General features: G+C 33.8%; 2 protein-coding genes across 2 annotated transcripts; one reads left to right on the forward strand and one right to left on the reverse strand.

The window, feature by feature from the left end:
• Positions 1 to 255: 255 nt before the first annotated feature.
• Positions 256 to 17,103, reverse strand: LOC140757438 (protein phosphatase PTC7 homolog). Its single transcript, XM_073093140.1, has 5 exons — positions 16,630 to 17,103; positions 14,045 to 14,224; positions 6,254 to 6,452; positions 1,044 to 1,303; positions 256 to 494 (listed from the first exon to the last, which is right to left on the reverse strand). Exons 1-5 carry the CDS (start codon positions 16,856 to 16,858, stop codon positions 445 to 447), a joined length of 918 nt encoding a protein of 305 aa, XP_072949241.1. The 5' UTR covers positions 16,859 to 17,103; the 3' UTR covers positions 256 to 444.
• Positions 17,104 to 19,076: 1,973 nt separating this feature from the next.
• Positions 19,077 to 23,972, forward strand: AP-2alpha (adaptor protein complex 2, subunit alpha). Its single transcript, XM_073093142.1, has one exon. It carries the CDS (start codon positions 19,302 to 19,304, stop codon positions 22,086 to 22,088), a length of 2,787 nt encoding a protein of 928 aa, XP_072949243.1. The 5' UTR covers positions 19,077 to 19,301; the 3' UTR covers positions 22,089 to 23,972.
• The last annotated feature ends 133 nt before the right edge of the window (positions 23,973 to 24,105 follow it).

Here is a 24,105-nt window from a genome sequence, read left to right on the forward strand (position 1 = left end):
CATATTCAGATCTTGCTACGGCTACATCGAAACAAATTTACTAAGTCCGCAACATTACAATATAATATGTTTCATTTTGATTTTAATAATCCCATCACAACATTATAAATTACTCAATTCATATACGACCAAATTGAATATGACGTCAACTGTATAATCTGAGTATTAACCCCTTATGTAAATTTCGTTTTGTTGGGTTACATTTGCGTTTCAAAATTCCTTTGTTATACATGAAAACAGTTCAAAAGAGAAACATCTTTGTTCCTGTAAGTTTAATTCCTGAAATAAGGTTCTATTATACAACTCAGTAGTTTACAATACTATGATTCAGTGAAAGTACTAATATTACCAAAGTTGTATATTTTTGGTGTCGTCGTTTACAACTAATTTTGAAAACGGTTCCTAAACCTCGTGTGTACAATTTACATAGATCACATGACATCTTCATAGCGCTACGATTGCGAGTAGCACCGTTATGTCGTCTGGTTTTCCACCTGCAAAAAAATAAAATTGTTATTTTATTATAATGTGACTCAAAAATAAATGTTTTTAAATGGATACTTCATTCGAAAAAGTAACGGTTTCAAATACAGTATTATGTTATAAGTTTCCCTCGCCACTCTGTTCGTAACAAGTTATAATAAATTCTAAATAAATTTGCTATAACACCCTTTTTAAGTTTATGGGAGATTATCGTCAAATCAGATGTATAAGTACACAGTAAAGTTGAAAAAAAAAACACTCAAATAAGGCTTAGGTTGAATTAATTCCACATTACAAGCACAACACAGTTTCTGTTCGTGCTTATTACTTTATTATACATAAAAGTCAATTATAATTAAATATAAATAGGTATCTATGGTTTGAATATTAAGCACGTATCTCCAATTCAATTAGTAACCTATCACTTGCTTTAACAGCTTAATAATACGAGTATTCGTATACCCTGAGGAAACCTACATAGCTAAAAGTTGTTTATAAATATCTCAAAGTCACTTGCCACCCCTTTTTGAGACCCGAAAGTAAGCTGGGAAGCTACTAACCGATAGCATCGATGCCGTTCTGCCTGGCGCTCTTCGCGAACGGCGACATGTAGCAGCCGTCGAAGGATAGGTTGCGCGCCATCCACGCGATGCTGTTGGCGACGGCCTGCAGCCGCTGCGCGTCGCCCGCGCCGCCGTGCGCGCGCCGCATCTCCGCGAGCAGCACCGGCTCCGGCACGTTGTCGAACACGCCGTCCGTAGCCACCAGGATCACGTCGCCGCACTCCACGCGGAACTCCGCCGTTTCCGCTGACTCCGGCCTGGAACAAGTAGCGCAATAAATGTCAATACAAATGTAGGTAAAGTCCGCGCCCAACTGCTGGTCCGCTCCGAATATAGAAACGAGTCGCGTCGCAATAACAAATTGTAGATATTTTTTTTACAATATGGTAGTAGCAGACGAGCATGCAGTCCACCTGATGGTAAAAGGCTACTGCCGCCACATCTGTAATCAACCCTAGATAGGATTATTCCTACCTGGAGTCGGCCACAGGTACGCCGCTACCCCTGAGGACTAAGCTAGAACGTCTCGGAAAAGTATGTCTCCGTTACCACACCCTTCAAACCAGAACAGAGCAGCGCTCAATGCTGCTGTTATGAGGCATTAATAGGTGTGGCAGTGGTGCCACCGGAGTCGAACCACAAAATGTTCTACCACCTTCCAAAATTATTAGATATTAGCGGGACGAAGACAGCGCGGACTCCTTCCGGCACCCGTCCGCTGCACGCTCTCACCCACGGGTACACAGTACTACATAGCTGCGTTAGTGTACCCTTACGTTGCTGCGGAGTATATGCTTATAGTCGTGTTCGATCCCATTGGCTCTCTGACTCCTGCGCGCATTAACATCAGAGCGGTCTTGAAGTTTGGCGCGGACTATACATCTCATAGAATTATCAGTTTATGGTGATATTGATTTACACTTCAATTTAAATGTGATTTGTTAAGTAGTTGTCCGCCACTTTAGCATTTTTAGTACACATGCATTTGAGTGTAAAATATAAATTTATAGTAGGTACGTGAATAATTTCGTTCTATGAAGTGGTGTGTTCTGGTAAGAGAAAATCACTGATACGAGGCTTTATAACTTAGTGTTCAAAAGCAGTAAAGCACGTCTATCTCCGATAACACTTCTGCTCTATATGGGGGTTAATTGCACATTTCTATAATCGATCGTTACTAAAATTAAATAAATGTTGTTTTTGTAATTTTATTCAAACTAGGTTCAGACATGCTACCAATTTTGTAAGAAATACATCTTTTGAACATCGACAAAGCAGAAAAACTCTCAACATAAATAATACATTACATATTTATTCGAAGGACATTTATATATGACAAGAAATATTTTTTGTCAACAGGACAATGTGCGGATGCCAAGTTTTCAACAGTATAAAGATGTTCATAATAGGAGACAATATGCTGAATAGTTAAACAAAGTACCTACATTACTGCGGCGGCTTTGAATACTAAGCTGAGTATGGCGCACACAACGAGGTCAAGTTGTTGTGAAGCTGTACAACTCATAAGGTTGGGAGTAATCTATCACCAAGAGTATAGGATACCTACTTAAGTATTTGCGGTAGCTACGTACTGCATACCTACTGCATTAACGTAGGTACTTTCATATCTAGCATAAACATACACTTTTTATAAACTGATATAAATTATCTTACAATAAATAGCATTATCAGTAAAAAATACATCAGTAAATAAGCTCCGATAAATAAAGCCATCAATATAGCCCATTATAGCCCAGTAGTCAGTAGTGATAAATCCAAAATAATGTGGGAAAATTACCATCAGACCGAGTAGAAGCCATTAAATTTATGACCTATCTATTATTTCCCCAACTCGTTTAGTAGGTATAAACATAAAATACATGATATTATGATGTTCCCAAATTCTACATTCAAATATTACGGAATGTATTCCTTTTCTTCGAATATAAATAAACACAAATTTGTAAATTAAACGTTTCACGTGACCGTTAAACCCTGGCATATGTCCAACGAACTAAAAACTCTAATATTAGTGCACACAGAAATACAACAACGTTGCCTATGGAATGAGCACATGACCGCTGCTCGGTTAGGCACTAGAGTCTTGTGACTTGTCGAATTTCGTTTATGTTCTCTTCTATACTCTAAAACCATATTTAACCGTGTCTGAGGCCCTAGTAAGTTCACGTCCAAAGCTCAATTATGACAAAAATCAGACGGACGCACAGACGCATGATCTTATACGGGTTCCTAATGTTTTATCGTACGGAACCCTAAAAACGTATCTAAATCTCATAATATAGGTGAAATTACAAATGAGTTTATATAACGTCTCTGGAAGGGATAAAAATTCAAAGTGGCCCTTTTGCGTGTTACTTTAGCTTTTCCAGTGATGATATGATTCTATTATTCATATAACAAGAAAACTGTAAAAAAAGTGTGCGGCTGTAACGTTTTAAAAATAGTTAACGAATAAATTATGAATTATAAGTTATAACCAAAATACAAATTACAAACTACAAATGGTAGTCTTACAAAGGTTATTCAAACTCTTACTAAAAATCTACCTTGTACCTAAATCATCTCAAACCCTTTCCCTCACTACAATCTACTTTGTAGAGAGCGTAAAACGCTCATAAGCTAACATAGCCAAAGCCTTGCTACAGAGACCAGTATTATATCTATAAAGGCTAACATTTTAATCACCTTTAGCAACGATTGTTCTACAACCTACATAACGTTGTGTAGAACGTAGTTCTTAAACTCCGTGTATTAAAATAAATCAACAAGCAGAAACCGTGTTCGTACATAATAAACGAAACTAATGTAAAGTGTGGCGGTCGTCAATTAGCATACAAATATCGTGTGCTGCTATGCACACTTATGCACATTTGACAATAGATGTCCTAGCAAAACCGCTGAACGGTTGCAAAGAGCGTGGTCATTTGCTTTTTCCTCTTCGCGACTTGAATAAAATATCAATATGACTGCATCCGCTGCAATTTGCAAACTTGTTTGGTTTGGCTCATATGAGATGTTCTAGTCGAGTGTGAGTGCCTTGCCATTTATTGTCGATACTTTCCCATTTTTGAGGACTAAGATGTTCGCTTCATAAATAAGTCAGCTAGTCCACTTTCCTTTCCTTTCCACCGCCTTTCCACCGAATTGTAAGTAAGTATTGCTTTACGATAGAAATAGGTGTAGCGGTGGTAAGTACTACCACTGGGGAGGTCCCCAGTTTAACCACACTTGTACTACCATCTTAAACAATCTATTATTATACTATTCTATTTTAGGTCGGATTTAGTTGCACACGTGCAGCGCCATGCTGTTGGGAATATGATAAAAAATATCTTTCGCTATTTACGTCAATTAATCAGACGCTGTAGACACTACATCTGTATGTGCAATATAAGCAAATGAGAACGTCATTAATTAACTCATGACCCGTTACGATGTGGTCATGTGGAAGTTCTTATTGATAAAAATAACAATATTACCTTACGCTTCTCGTACAAAATAATGTTGAAACTAGAAACCATAACATCATAGTGCAAAGAATTACGAAATGAAATAAAATTATTTGCGTAATTTCATTATTTCATAACTATATTTGTAAGAATTACAACTTAAGACCGTGTCGGCATAACCCTGAAGGTATAACATAATTTATTTGTTCATATTTTTTCATTATTTCTATTATACAATAAACTAGAATGAATAGAATCAATGACTTGGACTTTGAAAATATGAAACAAAGATTATTCAGGCTTTTTCCATACAATAAAATGAGCAATGAAATAATATTTAATTAATTTACAGAATATTTTTGTAATGTGAAATTATTATACGAGTAACATCATTTTGCGCTTACTGAGAGCGACATTATATCTAATTTATGTAAAACGCATTAAGTAGCTAAGTGTAGTAATTATAATTAATTATAATTTAATATTCAAATTTCAAGTTATAATATTTTATACAAAAATATACTTTTTATAATATCTTTTGTTACAACAGAATTAAGATATTTTAAGCGACTCATATTTAAAACATGATTTGAGTTTACTTTCGAAGTTTCAACCGAAATTATCATGGTTGATTTCACGCACCTGCGTTTGTGCCCAAACCGACAAGCTCTATTAGTTTTAAACGGTTAGATCAACCGTTACATTGTATTACTATTCCAATTTATGCTTATCTACTACTAACTGTTAAAGTCTATTAACTGATTAGTTTAAAAATATCAGTGTCAAAGGGCAATTATGGACATAATTATTCGTAGACATGAATATTTTTGGAAGCTTATCTGGTCCAGTAATCGTTCCTTATTTGTTCCTCGTTCTTTTGTTTATTTGTTCATGTAGGTATATACTACTTTATTCATTCGTAAAGTATCTGTGATCGGCTTCAGGTAAACGTACTCTTGTTTAATTTAGAGTTGGGTGCGGATACGACAAACACACATTTCTTACATTTTACATATACTTTATTTATCCTTCCTTCCTTCCTCATCCCTACGCCTGCGAAAGGAAACAAAGTGTTCACATGTTGACGTGTACGAGGAACTTAATCAAAAACGTTTGAAGACATGTTTTTACTGTTATCTCTATTGAATTAACCTTTTGCTTTGCTTCTAATAGCGTCTATAACTAGCTGATAATTCTGCAATTAACGCACGAATTCAATCATGCGTTAATAAGTAAATGATGTTAAGAAGTAAACAACAAACATATTCCAACAGAACGTACTGGTACACGTTTTTTTAAAACACGAGCTTCCACGCATGACTTCGCCTACACGGACTTTTATTTACTTTTAAGGTACTTAAGAGTTAATATTATGCACATATATTTTACCGCGTTTACAGGCGAATATTTTTTGCAGCAATTCAGTAGCGATACAAACGCAAGAAGTCGCGATGTTGCCCAAAACAGTCGCGCTAGTAGTAAACGCGTATTCACAAAACAAGCCTCTGAATAGATGCAAAAAGTCACTTATATAACCGCGCTTAAAGTGAGAGAATTATTCATCATTACACTGTGGAGGTATGCCTGTGCCTCCTATGCCTTATGATAGTGGTATGTAAACTTCTGGTCTGTAGTTAGTAATAAATATAGATTAGTTACACTTGTACAAAAGAAAGTCGCCTTCATAAATATAGATTAGTTACACAAAGAAAGTCGTCTTCATTCATGTTTACTCACCTATCGCTGAGCACGTTTCTATCGTGTCCGGGCGGCGGCAGGCTGAGCTGGTAGGGTGTGTTGAAGTAGTGTTGCTGCTCGTGCGAGCGGTGGACCACGCGACCCCCGCGGACCACCATGTAGCCGCTGTCGCCGATGTTCGCCGCGCGCATTATACTCTCGCTGCGGTCTAGGATCATCACGCATGCTGTACTGCTGCCTGTAACGGAATCAGATATGAGTACTCTTCGATTCTTTAGTCTATTGGATACGCAAGTTTTGTTAATGTCGAATATCACTACTCGGCTGCAAATGTTGCAGAAGGCTACGTCTACGTGAGACTTAAGTCTAACAATCTTCTGCCGAAATGAACCGAGCACCACCTTTTAAAGAGGCTTGTCTTTCGCCTTTTGCCGATGGATGTCTGATAATTTTAAACATACATAGAAGAACTCTCCGGAATTGTACTTTACGACTCCGTCGCCAACCTATGTCTACGTTATAAGAACAACATATTGGATTATATTCATATAAGAAAAGCTCTACACAAGGGTTCATTGATTTCATTCCTATGCAGTTGCTAATTGCTATGCACAGTATGGTCTTACTATATTACATTTATAAAACAATACCTATGTAAATTCAATCTACCAATGTTCTATTTATAATTTATCTTGTCTTACGTAACTTTCTGAGTATTAGGTTGTACTTAAGCGGCTTTAAAACTGATAGTCATAATTTGCTTTCAGCGTCGTATCTCAATGACTTAGGTCTTAAGTGCACTAGAGTCTAGATACTATTCAATCCGTCGGATACTACCTGATATAATATTTGATTTTAGTATCGTGTAAAGGCAATTAATGAAGAATTAATATAAAGTGATCATTGGTACTACCTCCAATCAGATATTTAGTTACTAGAAGTGATTTACAATGCACTTTTACGTTAAGTCTATACTTGTAATTTCTATTACATAGATATTAATACAATAACTGAACTGATTGTTAAGTGTCATATTAGCAAGGAATGCGATACGTCATTCCACATTTCAGACATCTACTATTCCTTAGAAAGGATAAAGATAAGAGTCCATATAAAAAGTCAACAACAAATATATCGCTGGGCAAATAAAAATTGTCTCATAAAGTTGATATGAATTCAAGGCAATTACAATTCAAGTACGTTAGTCATTGATAATAAAAATGTCTACGTCAAATACAAATAAGTGTTGTTGTGTTACATTTTAACAGCTAAGTAAATACTATTTAGAAAAGATACATCATATGATATAATTAATCATACCTAATATCATACTAATCTTTGCCTAATATGTATTAAATAACTTCCGGCCGCACAATTTTTTAATACATACCTATATGTATTTATTTTGAAGCAAGAATGAGAACAAAAACTATGAAGGCCATTAACTTGTCCAGAGAGCTTTGCCAAAATCAATTTAGCCGTTGCCATTATTAGCTCGTACAGACGGACAGAGAAAAAAGAAGTAACATGCGAATAAGAGGAGAACATTTCTCTTTTATATTTTATTTTTTACATCTTAACTAGATACGATCTGTATTTAAAGGCTGTAATAGAATTTTAATGTAATAAAATGAACTCGATTCTATATTTACATTTTCCTTACTTCCAATAGATACTTTTATGTGCCAGTGCTTAGGTCCAAAAGCCTAAGTTGGCCTAAAACATACTCCACTCTGTGACTTCAATGCGAAGTAAACTTTGGATGATTCATATAATAACAAGCAAGAGTGATGTAATAGTATAATTTGTGTGTGTAACGTAATAATTATCAAATCAAATCAAATACTCTTTATTGTACCCAATAAAAGAAGATACATATAAAAAATAAACAACTAATTTAAAGACAATACAAAAGGCGGTCTTATCGCTAACCAGCGATCTCTTCCAGACAACCTTTAGGTAAGGAGTTATAGTAGGGATGAATAGAAAAATAGGTAAGGTTCAAATAATAATAATAAATATAATTAAAGGGCTAAGATAGCATAAACATGTTGGAATAAATAAAATATAGCATACACTAAGCACCAGTAAAAGAAGGAGACTAAAATAGAATGGCAGAGATGATTGAAAAATAAAATAGCAAAGGAAAATAATAATAATAATATTAAAAAATAAAAATAAACAAAATTAAGAAGAAGTAATTATCAAAACCAGAGTTATAGTTGTAAGTAATGAGACTTAACCAGATTTTTAAATGAGTATAAGGATTTAGCAGTACGTATGGAAACAGGAAGGGAGTTCCAAAGACGGATGGCCACTACCGTGAAGGATTTCTTGTAGAAGGAAGTAGAGTGGGAAGGAGTACAGAGAGCAAGGTTTTCAGAAGAGCGAAGGGATCGATCATGGGATGAGTGAAGAAATTGAAAGCGCTGCTTGAGGTAAGGAGGGGTATTCGGATTAAATAAAACGCCATAAAGAAGAGATAGAATGTGGGCATTTCGGCGAAGGCGAATTGGGAGCCACTTGAGTTTCGCGCGATATTCAGAAACATGGTCATATTTGCGTAGTCCAAATATGAATCGTATACACAAATTTTGGAGACGCTCAAGCTTATTTAATTGCTCCTCGGTAATGTCAGGATAACACACATCAGCATAGTCAAGTATTGGGAGAAGAAGAGACTGCGCAAGCGTTATTTTAGTGGGAATAGGTAAAACATTTTTCAACCTTCGAAGGAAGCTCACGGCAGCAAACAGCTTCTTGCTGACTTCAGTAATCTGCGGTATCCATGATAAATGTTGGTCTATGCAGACACCGAGATTTTTAACCTTGTTACTGTAATGAATAGTAACATTGTCTAGTTTAATAGGAGGTAACTTTTGCCAATCAATTTTAGACATCAGCCGCGAACTTCCTATGACTATCGCCTGGGACTTAGCAGCATTCAGTTTGAGGCCAAAATTTTTGCTCCAAATCGAAATAGAAGTCAGATCTGTGTTGGTTATATTTATAGCATTGGCTAAATCATTCAGGCTAGTTTGGTTGTAAATTTGCAAATCGTCTGCATAAAGATGGTAGAGAGAGGTGAGGTGTAGAGTAATAGAATTTATGAAAATAGTAAAGAGGAGTGGAGACAACACGCCACCTTGTGGAACGCCGGCAGTGGTACTGGACCAGTTGGAGAATTTGTCATCAATTTGAATACGTTGCCGACGCCCACACAAGTAACTATGAAACCAATCAATTGCCGTCGGAGATATGTAGAGTGAACGCAAAACTCCAAGGAGGACATCAAAGTCAACAGTGTTAAACGCATTGCTGAAGTCCAGCAGCGTCAGCACCGTCAGCTGCTGATTGTCCATCCCCATGCGAATGTCGTCTGTGATTTTTAGCAACGCAGTAGCCGCACTATGAACAGGACGGAAACCGGATTGCAATGGATTTAGCAGAGCATGAGCAGAAAGAAAGGAGCTAAGCTGTTGGTGGATGAGGCGTTCCAGGACTTTAGAAAGGAAAGGGAGTATGGATATAGGTCTAAAATCAGCAAAGTCGGATGGATTGGATTTTTTAGGCAAAGGGATCACATGGGCGTCTTTCCAGGAGGAAGGGAAGGAATTTTTACTAATGGAGCTGTTTAGGATGAACGTCAAAGAAGGTAGGAGTATGTCAAGAAGAGGGATGATCATTTTACGGCTAATGCAGTCGCTACCAACCGCATTAGATGGTATTGAAAGTAGCGCTCTCTCGACATCACGATCCGAAAATTGACTAAAAGAAAATAGTGAATAATTTGGATTTAGTCCAGGAGGAATTGGCGCATGAGTACCGAAAACTATTCCACCTCAATTTTTTTATGCGATCCTCTTTAAATTGTCCTACTGGTGATATAAATGCATGTTGCCATGGGGCAACCCCGTGCCATATTGTTTAAACTGAAATTGTTTAAACAATTGCAAGGAATTGTTATTTTTCAACCGGACAATTTTTTTTTATATTCTTTATTGAAATACGAATAAAAAAAGTCCTATGACTTTTCACGATAAAGTTAATATTTTTAGAGATATGAATTTTTAAAGGTTCGAAAAATCTCAAATTTGGGTACTTTTGACCCATGAAAAATATATTAAAAAAAAAATATACATATATAAATAATATTTTTTTTTTAATTCTTTATACAATAGTTAATAATATTCTTAATAGAGACTTTTAAAAATTTTATTGTTTATACCTGTTTTATAATTGTTAATTTCACGCGCTCACAAGTATGCGCCGCTTACCTTTAAGTATCGCCGTCTCTCTCTGACTCATGCGCTGCATCGGCCTCTCTATGTCCTGAATCATTATTTATCATTTATCTTAAAAACTATTAACTTTATCAAGATTGTTAAAGAGAGCAATGTTATTAATAATTAAATTGTCTACAATTTGTTTCTCATAAATTTTTTTCTGAAATCAATTTTACGAAAGTTATTTAAGCATGAATCGGAACATGTAAATAAAATTACTTTTTTATCAGTTTATATTATTTTTTTGTTATTATCATAGTTATTATCATAGAGAGAGACGGCGATACTTAAAGGTAAGCGGCGCATACTTGTGAGCGCGTGAAATTAACAATTATAAAACAGGTATAAACAATAAAAATTTTAAAGTCTCTATTAAGAATATTATTAACTATTGTATAAAGAATTAAAAAAAAAATATTATTTATATATATATTTTTTTTTAATATATTTTTCATGGGTCAAAAGTACCCAAATTTGAGATTTTTCGAACCTTTAAAAATTCATATCTCTAAAAATATTAACTTTATCGTGAAAAGTCATAGGACTTTTTTTATTCGTATTTCAATAAAGAATATAAAAAAAAATTGTCCGGTTGAAAAATAACAATTCCTTGCAATTGTTTAAACAATTTCAGTTTAAACAATATGGCACGGGGTTGCCCCATGGCAACATGCATTTATTTCACCAGTAGAACAATTTAAAGAGGATCGCATAAAAAAATTGAGGTGGAATAGTTTTCGGTACTCATGCGCCAATTCCTCCTGGACTAATTGGGAAAATGAGAAAGGTGATTAAGAGTATTTTCTTTTGTTTTGCCATCTATGCAAGAAGTGACGGAAAAATGACAATTTAAATTGTTTAAATCAAGATTGTGCGGAAGAGATTTTTTTGTTGATTTCCCAATTCCTAATGTTTTAAGAAATTTCCAGACCTTACTAGGGTCTTCATCCTGAACCGATTTATGGATATGGCGTCGTTGTAAATCTCTACACATCATATTACAGCGATTTCTTGCAGATTTATATCTGACTTATATTTCGATTTAGCAGAATTTTTCTTATTTATTAGCATTCTAACGTCGTCAGTGAGCCATGGAGCTGGTGGATGCCGAATTCGAACTGGACGAACAGGGGCGTGCAAATCGTATAATTGCACTAGTAAGGAATTAAAGAGTGCCACCTGCTCGTCAACAGTGCTCGCGCTTTCTATGATACTCCAATCGATTTCGGCGGCGTCATGCCGGAGTTTTACAATGTCCATTCCACTGAAATTACGCTGAAGGAGAGTTTTTGACTTTGCTTTAGGAGGTCGGATTTTATAAGACAAGTATAAAAGATCATGATATGAGAAACCCTCTGCAGCGCATTGGCCATGCTTTGCAACGTGATCTAATGACGAAACCATCATTAAATCCAGCAAAGATGGGTCACAGTTGGGGAAAAAGTGTGTAGCACTGAGAGGTAATAAATGTAAATTAGCAGCATCGACTAAGGACTGTAATCTAAGAGATCTGACATCCTGCTTGAGTAAACAAGTATTAAAATCACCCATAATAATTGTATGGTCGTACAGAGGACAATGATCTTCAAGCAGTTTGTCCAAGCAGGTAAAGTAATCGACGCTGAGAGAAGGGCTGTAAAAAGCACCAAGAAGTAATTTGGCATTTGAAAGGTGGACTTCCAGGAAGAGATACTCAGCTTCATTCCCAGAAACGCCCTGCGGTGACATACTTATGACTGAAAAAGGAATATGGGAACGAAGGTAAATTGCAACTCCTCCGCCGACTCGCATAGTGCGATCGTTGCGGATTAAATGAAAACCTGGAAGAGAATATGCCGTAGATGGGAGACATGGTTTAAGCCATGATTCCGAAATGAGAATAGCATGAATATGTGTGCTATCAAAAGTAGACAACAAGTCAGGGTAATGTGCTGGAATGCTCTGTGCATTTATATGGACAACATTGAAATTTTTCAGTACGTCTGAGAAATGAGAATCTAGTGTTACATTTAGAGGAGGAATACTTTCGAAGCTGACGTTACTACTTAATCCGTCTGAGGCAGAAGAGTAGGAGGTTGAGTGCTCATTGCTATTATCAAGTGACATAACAAAATCAATAATAATAAAAATAAAAATAAATAAATAAAATATAGAAAAAAAAAGAAACAAATCTAACGACAAAAATACAATAAGTAAATGTATATATATATTTTCTAAATAAACATACAAATAATTTTAGAAATATAAATGAATAAATAATCCACTATAGCTCCTACCCGCCAGCAATTTGGAAAGAAATCAAATTATTATTAAATTATTACACAAGGTGACAAAATCATAAAGCATACAAAAGAACAATCAGAAAGCATACTAAAAACAAAAACAACACAAAATAAAAGCGAACAGAAAACTACAAGACATTCAATTAAATTACCAATACCTAGGAAAACACAAAAACAATACAAGATTTTTATATTACAAGCTAAGAAAAATTATCTATAATATAAAAAAAAAAAAACTATTGCCTTACGAAAAGCAGTGTAGGCGGGAGTCAAACGCGCCCAGTCTATCTCAGAAGGTTTTAGGTGTACCCAAATAAAAATATAATAATTACATATGAGTAAAAGTGTCTGTTTTTAAATTCAGGACTTTATATTTTTATAAGCAGCTACTTGAAAAAAACTGCAGGATGCCAAACCCCAAAATCGCGTCTCGCACGGTTGACATAATATGATAACAATTTTTCCTCAACAAAGAATATATTTTTTTATCATATCTCGCATTCTTCTTTCGTTAACGCAACTGTTATTCATAAAAATATGGTTCGTTAACAGTTATTCATATTAAAATGATCAAGTGTGCGTCGGGCTCATGCAAAGAAAGTTCCATTCCCTTAACTCTGTATATAGGTATGTATCATGTTGTCAACTTCTATTGTCTAACTGATTCAGAGAGATTATATTATAGTGCAACTGACAGATAGATAAAAGGCAAACACGAAAATTATTAATGATATTAAAAGGGCCCACCTTTCTATTATTCTATTTACGAAAAATTAAAATTAGGAAACATTTAATTAAAAACTAATTCTAATGGTTATTTATATTGCGGTATTACAATTACAGTAAATTAGTTTTTGTGTCATTGTCATTGGCTGATAGAAGTAGTTTCAAACCTGTTCTAATAAACATTGCTACTTAATATTACAATTAAGAAATTCTGCAGTTTCATGAATTAACTTTTTCGTAACTTATCTATACTGATATTTAAATCCGAAGAGATATTTTTTTGTTTATTAGCTTGAACTAGTCTCTGAAACTACTGGTGTTGATTTGAATAAATATTTTTAAGGTAAGTCATTCACTTTCGAAGGCTATAATCTATAATTTATATTTATAGTATATTATATATATATCTTATATATATTATATATATATATATATATATATATATATATAAGAGTAATATTTTAAGAGTATATGTATATGTATATATATATATATATATACATATACTCTTAAAAAGTTGTTCAGTTGTGTCTTACCTAAAATAGGTTTCTTGTGTTCCAGCAGTTCATAATAAGACTTTGCCAACAGGTCTCCGGGTTCGGACAATTTGAAGTGTCCCATCCGGACGAGCCTCTCACACGTCTTCATGAGATACGACGAGAACTCTCCAGGATCAATGCCGTACGCACGCCAGCCTCCCACTCCATCTGCAACACCTGATAAACAACTCCATGGTTACAAAAAAAGTTGAATATATCACTATTCTTAACCTTGGAATATATGTTTGTATCAAGCAATGCTTAAATATGTTTATTTGGGTCATAAGGTGTGTTAAACATTTTATTACATTGTAATATTTAAGTTTTTTATGTAATATATTTATAAGAATAGATTTGGCGGTAGTGCCACCAGAGCCTACCACCTTTGAGTAAGTGATATTTTTAAATAATTTCTTTATTGTCATTAAATGGAACTAATATGTACATTAGCCAGCAATTAGTCCAATTTGGCCTTTACCATATTGCAGTCTCAATCTATACATTTTTTTGTTTTTTTAATACTCGGTAAAAATAATAATATATTATATATACATCATGTCCTTAGCACAAATACATACGTCTAGTCACATAGATTATAATCAAAGCAGTTCTCAAACAACAATCAATTATTGTCACTGATAATATTTATCAAGGCTGGAATGAAGGAATATTATTACATTTGTTTGATCAACTTACAGAAAAAAAAATATTGTTCATATTTCTCATTTCTAAGTCTCTATGAGGGATAAATATCACCCATATGGATATGGGTTTAACCCTACCCGGCCCCAAAGCAAAATCGTAATTTTTCTACCAAGTTTTCATACAAATAATAATAATTCCATCAGAGTTCTCTGTGAGAATTTTCTTGAATGCACTTTTCCTTAACACAATATATATTATGAATAGATACAAAAACATATCATGTATAACTGATATGTGTGGGAACACATCTGAGACATGTGTGAAATGTTTGTAAATATAATCAGTCACAGTAATTGCTTATTACACTGCCATTTATATTATAAATGAAACTTTATAGAATATATCTTACATATAAACAACATTCTCAACTACACAGCTTTAAGATTGAGTATTTTGAAAAATAACATAATATGTTAGCATTGATGGTCTAGTGGTATAAATTTCAGTTTTTCTAATCTAGATTGGTAGAATTGGACAAACACCTCGGTTTCTTTATAATCACTTTCTTTTCAGACTTGACTTTTCTATGATGTTATTTAAATTATGTCAAGTCTATCAAACCACATTTAGTCAACATACACTGTTATCTCAGGCCTTCTCATTTTGTGAAGAGACACATGCCCAGCTATAATGCACTAATGAAATAGTAAAGTATACTTTACATATACTCTTATATGTTACTTTAAGGCATAACATTATTCTTATATAAAAACATATATAAATGACAATAAGTGGGTAATATTATACATAATATAAACATGAACATCCTGCCCATATTTAAAACAGTAAAAAGATGTGGTTATAGTATTTTGAAATACAACTATACTGGCAAGACAAAGTTTCACAAATTGAGACCACCAGGTGACCATGATCCAAGTTCCACTGATAAGTAGTGCACCAACTTAACTGGTCAACTATCAACCCTTTTATTCCTTACCATATGTAATAGTTTAGTATATATTAGTGTAAATAGATTGAATCTATAAAAAAACTTCCTATAGACTAATATTGTAATTGACAGAGTATAGATATTATTTATAAAATCACAATACTTCCATATTAATATTTAAAATCAGTATATTTAGTTTAAGTTTTAATATAGTGTAGAATATAATAAAGGATCTTATATTTTTTATGTTTTACATTACTAATTACATTTCATAGTTTTTTCTTGGAGGTTATCTATATTTATCTTAATATATAAAAAAATCTTTACATCATATGAAGGGAATATGTAGTACATTATTATTCCATAACATTGATGTAACCTGACCAAAAAAAATTAATTACCTACATCCTTATTTTTTCATTATATCTTGGTAAATAACCGCACAATATACTGATACAATACAATAAGACAATATATTTTTATAATAATTAAATGGTCTATTGAATTAAAAGTTGAATGATAGTCTATGACATATTATGCTCTTAACAATAAACATAATAAGCTCTATTCAAATTTTAAGAGTGTGAGTCAACAAACTATACTCTCATGGACTTTGTACTAAATGTAAAAAAAAACTTATTTCTAAAATTCTACTGACAAAATTAATTTCTTTGAGTTTTTTTTTTTTTATTCCTAGTTAGCAATGATATGCATCTTATTTTTGTCTTTAAAATGAGTTATAATTAAAATTATAATTATTGAGTGACAGCTGATAATAGAATAGAAAATTAATACATTTTTACAGCACATATTATCACAAGGGATTAACAGCTTCTATACCCTTGAATAACCTCGAACAAACTCCTGTTTTCCAGTAATTTGTAAACAAAACAAATCATTCAATATGTCAACCATTGTATACCTTATCAGATGACTATATATGACTGAAAAGATAAAAAGAATGTGATATTAATTGTTGTCTACTTACCAATGACATCCGCATTGTTGAAATTGGTGGAAAACCAGGCATCGTCGCCGAATTGTCCTTTATGCGTTCTTCCATTAGCAATGTCTTTAGGGAAACCACACACCACTGACACTAAATATGGGTATTTTTTATTAGAAACATTTAATTCAGCAGCACTAGATAAACTCGAAAGTCCGTTCCTTATAGCACGTGACAGCACTCTCCCCGTCCAGAATATGGACTGCATCATTCACTAATTACTTATTTTGTACTTTGACTCCAGCCAGCCCCATTCACAACGGAACAAACAGTATTGAAATCATTATTACTAAGAGGAATGTTATGCAATAATGACTTCGAAATCCCCAAATGAATTTAAAGCATTGCAATATCAATTGTGTTTTATAGGTAATGTTCAAAACGTGTATTACGACATTTACAATAAACCTTGTGACCTATGTTTTCTGAAAAACTGACTGATTGTGGTCAATGTTACCAGCATTAAAAAACATTATTGTTGTTGCTATAATAGCACTAAAATTATAGTAATGTCGCCCACCAAATTACTTAGTAGGCAAAGACTTAACAGTAATATAGATACAGAAGCATTGTACGTGGCTCGCAAGTTTAAATGATGCAAAAAATAAATTCATAAATATGAAATTGTATGATTGCTATTTATTTCAAACTATATTTTCATTTTATTGTTATGGTATTAGGCATTGACTATAAATCTAGAAAAATGAAAAGTTTTCAAAGTATAATAGGGAATATGCATGTGATTTAGATTTGCTTGTTATTTTTTTCTTTGGTACATTACGGTCCTGAAATTACATCTAAACCATTATTTTTTCTTTATTTCGTGTTAAATTGTTTAAAACTTTAATCAAAAAATGTAAATTATGCGCGCGAAATTCAAATTTGCAAAACGCATTCCCATTGGTCGAATCGAAAAATGACGTCACATAGCGTGTTACGATGTTTATCGGCGTCGATATTCAAACTGTTTGAGAGAAAATTTGTTTTTGTCTATATTCCTACAGTGCTATTTATTACCTAGTGCGATTTTTCTACATAGTATTATTAGGAATAATCAAGAACAATGATTGAAAGTAGTTTTGTCAAAGCACAATCGGACTATTTACCTAAAATATGCAAAATGAATAAACTGGTATTTATGCATAGGTCAATTCGGAAATATTTAACTGATCATAACTTATTATGTTAATATTCTTTTTTTTATAATATAGGAGTAGCAGACGAGCATACAGTCCGCCCATGGACATATGTAATCAACCCCAGATAGGATTAGATATTCCTACCTAAGGTCGGCCACAGATGCGCCGCTACCCCTGAGAACTAAGCTGGAACGCCTCGGAAAAGTCTGTCTCCTACCACACCCTTCAAACCGGAACACAACATCACCTAACACTGCTGTTATTAGGTAGAAATAGGTGTGGCGGTAGTGCCTCCGGAGTCGAACCACAATGGGTTCTACCACCTTCAACCAATCACCTATCTTCACCTATCTTTATAATATTATAATAGATTATAATGCATTTTGTGTGTTTCAAATGATAGTAGGTATTTGTTGTAGAAGTCAATAAGTACCTAACGAAGTAGATGATCAATGCAATATTTTAAAATTATTGTTTGTTACAGTAAATACAAATGTTAATGCGATTTTGGAGATACTATATCTGTTTCCTATAATCTTGCACCACATTTTTCGTATTTTCGCATCTTTTGCAAAAGAAAAAACACTATATAATGTATTTATAGTAGTGGTTTTGCACAATAACTCTTGGAAATATTTAAAAAGTGGTTATTTAGCCTTTCCCATGATGTAAATAGAGATGAAACCTGAAAACGTTAATAATACCTTTATGTGCATACAGTTATCATCAATATTAATACAAATCACGCTACGTGACGTCATTCAAAGAGCGCGTAAAATGGCGGCGTTCAAATGTGTCAAATTTTATTGATACTTTAAATAATTTTAAAAAAAATATTTCAATCACTAATAAAATTGTTTATATTTTTTACTATGTTAAAACGATGTGATAAGTGGTTTAAAATAATAAAATTAAAATGTGCATATTCCCTATTGTTATAGAAATTACTGTTCCTATCTAGGTATCTGATATTTAATTATGATTGAAATTAAACCATGACACAGGAGAAATATTTCTCTTTATGTGATCATATCATGATCTGCGTAAAATTGAATATAGACAACAAATGTAAATAAATTATGTTTATTTATAAAAAAAAAAATAATTTACATTTAAACATATCTTTACATTATTTTACCGTTTTATTCACAATAAACGTAATGATTGTTTTATAAATCGTAATAATTGTATAAATAAACAGATAATATACATGTCAAACAAAAAGGATTAAAAAGCTGCAATACACGATTACGCGATATTGATCCATAAACAAGTAGCCCGTCCATTCTGACGTTTCAATTTCATAGATAATAAGGGAAGGCGTTGTAGAAGAAAGCTCGGCTTAGTGGTTTATTCCGATTGAAGAATTCTAATGAAGGGAGTTAACTTATTACTCACAGCATAAAGCTATCCACGAACTCTACACTAGCGGGTGTATAAGTGCGGTGTCGTAATTTTTTAGTCGGAAGTTACAGAAAAGGCATAAAACTGGTGTTCGATAAGTCACTTGGCAATATGCCTGCCGTTAGGGGAGATGGAATGCGAGGGCTCGCAGTTTTCATATCCGACATAAGAAATTGTAAGAGCAAAGAAGCAGAAATAAAGAGGATCAATAAAGAATTGGCTAACATAAGGAGCAAGTTCAAAGGCGACAAAACTCTCGACGGATACCAGAAAAAGAAGTATGTCTGCAAACTCTTGTTTATATTCCTTCTCGGTCACGACATCGACTTCGGTCATATGGAGGCTGTTAATTTACTCTCCTCCAACAAATACTCTGAGAAGCAAATAGGCTATCTCTTTATCTCTGTCTTGGTCAATACCAATAGTGATCTGATTAAGCTTATCATCCAGAGCATTAAGAACGATCTCCAGTCTCGTAACCCCATCCACGTTAACTTAGCTCTCCAATGCATCGCTAATATTGGCAGCAAGGACATGGCTGAAGCTTTTGGCACTGAAATACCCAAGCTTCTTGTGTCTGGGGACACCATGGATGTTGTGAAGCAGTCTGCAGCACTGTGTCTCTTGAGGCTGTTCCGTAAATGCCCAGAAATAATCCCAGGTGGTGAGTGGACATCCAGAATAATACATCTACTAAATGACCCACATATGGGTGTGGTAACCGCTGCTACATCACTTATAGATGCATTGGTGAAGAAAAACCCAGATGAATACAAGGGGTGTGTTACACTAGCTGTGGCTAGGCTCAGCAGGATTGTCACTGCCAGCTACACAGATCTGCAGGATTACACATATTACTTTGTCCCAGCCCCTTGGCTGTCTGTCAAATTATTACGCTTACTTCAAAACTACACTCCACCTTCAGAGGAGCCAGGTGTCAGGGGCCGCTTATCTGAATGCTTGGAAACTATATTCAATAAGGCTCAAGAACCCCCTAAATCAAAGAAAGTTCAACATTCCAATGCCAAGAATGCTGTGCTGTTTGAAGCTATCAGCCTCATCATACATAATGACAGTGAGCCCAACTTGCTTGTGAGGGCTTGTAACCAACTTGGGCAATTCTTGAGTAACCGTGAAACAAATCTGAGATACTTAGCACTCGAATCTATGTGCCATCTTGCAACCTCTGAATATTCACATGATGCTGTCAAGAAGCATCAGGAAGTTGTTATTCTATCGATGAAGATGGAGAAGGATGTGTCTGTCAGACAACAGGCTGTTGACCTGCTGTATGCAATGTGTGATAAGACTAATGCTGAAGAAATTGTCCAGGAAATGTTAGCTTACCTGGAGACAGCAGATTACTCCATCAGGGAGGAAATGGTTCTCAAAGTAGCCATATTAGCAGAAAAATATGCTACTGACTTCACATGGTATGTAGATGTAATCCTCAATCTAATTAGGATTGCAGGTGACTATGTGTCTGAGGAAGTGTGGTACAGAGTGATTCAGATTGTCATCAACAGAGAAGAGGTGCAGGGCTATGCAGCCAAAACCGTATTTGAAGCATTACAGGCACCTACGTGTCATGAAAATATGGTAAAAGTAGGTGGATACATACTTGGTGAATTTGGAAACCTGATAGCAGGTGACACACGCTCCTCACCTCAGGTTCAGTTTGAATTACTTCATTCCAAATATCATTTATGCTCTGCAGCAACTAGAGCTCTGCTGCTCTCTACCTACATTAAACTTGTTAATTTATTCCCAGAAATTAAGAATAGAGTACAGGAAGTCTTCCGTGCAGATTCCAACTTGCGTTCTGCTGATGTTGAGTTGCAACAGAGAGCATCAGAATATTTACAGCTGAGTATAGTTGCCAGTTCAGATGTGCTGGCTACAGTTCTGGAAGAAATGCCTGCATTCCCAGAAAGAGAATCATCAATTTTGGCTGTCTTAAAGAAGAAGAAACCAGGAAGGATTCCCGATGATGTAAGAGAATCTAAAAGCCCTCAACCTACATCAAATCCTGCACCAATTGTTAATTCCACCATTAACACAAACAGTTCCAGTGCTGACCTCCTTGGCTTGTCTACACCTCCTGGAAACACTGCTACCACTGGTAATGGTTTACTTGATGTTCTGGGGGATTTGTATACTACCTCTAAGATAAGTCCAACTACAGTACAACAGAACAACATCAAGAAATTTTTGTTCAAAAACAATGGAGTACTTTTCGAAAATGATTTAATACAAATTGGTGTCAAAAGTGAGTACAGACAAAATCTGGGCCGAATTGGTCTCTTTTACGGAAATAAAACCCAGTTTCCTATTCAAAATGTCCGACCTGATTTGCAATGGACTGATTTGCACAAGCTCAATGTTCAGATGAAGCCAATGGAGCCAATATTGGAGGCAGGTGCTCAAATTCAACAAATGTTAACAGCTGAATGCATTGAAGATTTTGCAGATGCTCCCACAATGTCTGTATCTTTTGTATACAACAATGTGCCACAAAAAATCACCATGAAACTTCCTCTCACATTAAATAAATTCTTCGAACCAACTGAAATGAATGGGGAATCATTCTTTGCTAGATGGAAAAATTTAGGTGGAGAGCAGCAAAGGGCACAGAAGATATTCAAAGCTCAAGGAGCCATTGATTTAGCAGGAACAAGAACAAAACTTGCTGGATTTGGCATGCAACTTCTGGATGGAATTGATCCAAATCCAGATAATTTTGTGTGTGCTGGCATAGTTCACACAAGAATGCAGCAAGTAGGATGTCTAATGAGATTGGAACCAAATAAACAAGCTCAAATGTTTAGGCTCACTGTACGATCTAGTAAAGAAACAGTCTCACAAGAAATATGTAATCTGCTGGCGGATCAGTTTTGAATTTATTATCATAATGCTGAATATCTTAAATGCCATGCTAAAAATGATTAAAAGATCACTCATATAAATTAACCACTCGTGATCTCTGCACTGATCCTATATGAATGATAAAATTTACAGTGTTATTTTGGAGTGTTTAAACCTTAGAAATTTTATAAACATTTATAAAATTTTGAATAAAATACTTCAAGTGTAGTAACATGCTTAAAAAGACAAGTTAAATTAAGTTTCTGTCTTTCTTTGCAATAGATTTTATTTTTATGAAAATTTTATTTGCAAACTCATTTATTAACATTTTGTTATTCACATAATAGAGTAATATAGTTATAAAATAGTATTTGATGAATTATTAATATATTATTAGACGGATTTTGTCTGTTTGTATAAATTTAGGTGTCTCTAGGCATTTTTATGGTATTTTTTTTATCCATTATCACTAAAGATGTACATTAAATATGGTATAAATATACCAAAAATACTGCTTTATTTGTATATAAGTTTGGTATAAGTTATTATGTTTAATTTCATTTTATTTTTGATAAAGGAACGAAAATTTATTTAATTAAAATTGCACTAGAAATCTATAAATAAAAATGTATAAAAATAGACTATACCAAAGTAATGTTTTGGCTGTTTTATCTCACAAAAATCTGGACTTTAAGATTTAAAATTTACTGTATTATTTCATTGTCAAGAATACTCAGATTTGCTGTTAACAATTCACTGACTACTAATTTTAAAATTTCATACTTATATGTTATAGCATGAACTGTGTTATGACTATATTTTATTATACAAAATTGTTATTTAGGGGCACTGATGAGGTAGCATCACAGTTATCAACGTTTTGATTTTAAAGTTAAATATATTTTGGTTACTATTGTTTTGTACCAATCATGATCTTTTAACCATGTAATTTATTTGTCTATAATGTTCCTGTTAATCGTTAAATTATATATTCCCGAGATTCCAATTAGACACATCTAAATTCCAAGTTGTGTGATGAAATTCTACTTATATATAATAAGTTATCCATTTAGCTTTAGGAGTTACTAGGCAGTCTAAAATCATTATTGTAACGCTTTTAGGAGTACTTAGGACATAAAATCCTGTTAAACTCTTTATGAATGTATGAAACTTCTTTACCTGTTTCAAGTTGACTTTTTATCTGTTCAGAGGAACTAAAGTTGTTGTTTCATAGCACCTAGAAACTCATTACATACCTATTAGAGCTACGCGCCAGTCTCAAACATAGTTTATCTCCTGTTTGTTGTACATATATAACATTTCGATACTAATCTTATATGATGTTACTTGAAAGTTACGTATCTAGGCTATTTAGATGCAAATAATAAAATGGCTTGTACCTTACATATGTACTGAACATTCATTTATAGATTAATGATGAATTCTAATGAGGTTTGCTCTTATGTTTAAATAGGAATCTCACGATTAGATGGTTTTGTATGTAGTACCATCAAACTGTTTAGATGTTGTTTAGGCGATTTAGTGTTATGATATTGAACATTAAATGTTGTTATAAATATATCAGTAGCATGCTAAAGCTTTCTTTGCATGGTAGATTCGTTAAGAGAATAGTAACAATAATACTATAAGTACTTTTCAAATATTTATGTATTTACGGTAAAATAATATATGTATATTATGAAATGTTTATGAAGCCGTAAAGCAATATAAATGCTTATTACGTGCGTGATCCTTTCGTGTACCATGTGATCCACTATGTAAAATATCGCATGAGAAATCCAAGCGTGGTTAGGTAATAATCAAATCTAGCTGTTTGTCCTTGCGCTTTGAAATCATTGTACGTAAAGAGTAATTGTCTAAAATAAATATTTAACCAATACATATTTATTGAATTAATTCTTGATTTATTGGTACCCTTGCCCTTAGAATAGTGTGACATAAATTGTGTAATTAAACTTGGTGACAGAGTTAGTATTCCAAAAGTACTGGGTTCAATATTGGCAATAAAAAAATATTTTTATATCACGGC

The sequence above is a fragment of the Epargyreus clarus genome, unplaced genomic scaffold (assembly GCF_041222505.1).
Source record: "Epargyreus clarus isolate Ecla_fem2 unplaced genomic scaffold, WU_Ecla_fem_2.2 ptg000004l, whole genome shotgun sequence".
In the NCBI taxonomy this organism is placed as follows: Eukaryota; Metazoa; Arthropoda; class Insecta; order Lepidoptera; family Hesperiidae; genus Epargyreus; species Epargyreus clarus.

Excerpts from the sequence above, each read along its gene's own strand:
- LOC140757438 (XM_073093140.1), bottom strand. The coding sequence starts at position 16,858 with ATGATGCAGTCCATATTCTGGACGGGGAGAGTGCTGTCACGTGCTATA. Across the intron at positions 14,225-16,629 it reads CAACAATGCGGATGTCATTG|GTGTTGCAGATGGAGTGGGA; the intron begins GTAAGTAGACAA and ends GTTGTTTATCAG. Across the intron at positions 1,304-6,253 it reads AGAAACGTGCTCAGCGATAG|GCCGGAGTCAGCGGAAACGG; the intron begins GTGAGTAAACAT and ends TACTTGTTCCAG.
- AP-2alpha (XM_073093142.1), top strand. The coding sequence starts at position 19,302 with ATGCCTGCCGTTAGGGGAGATGGAATGCGAGGGCTCGCAGTTTTCATA.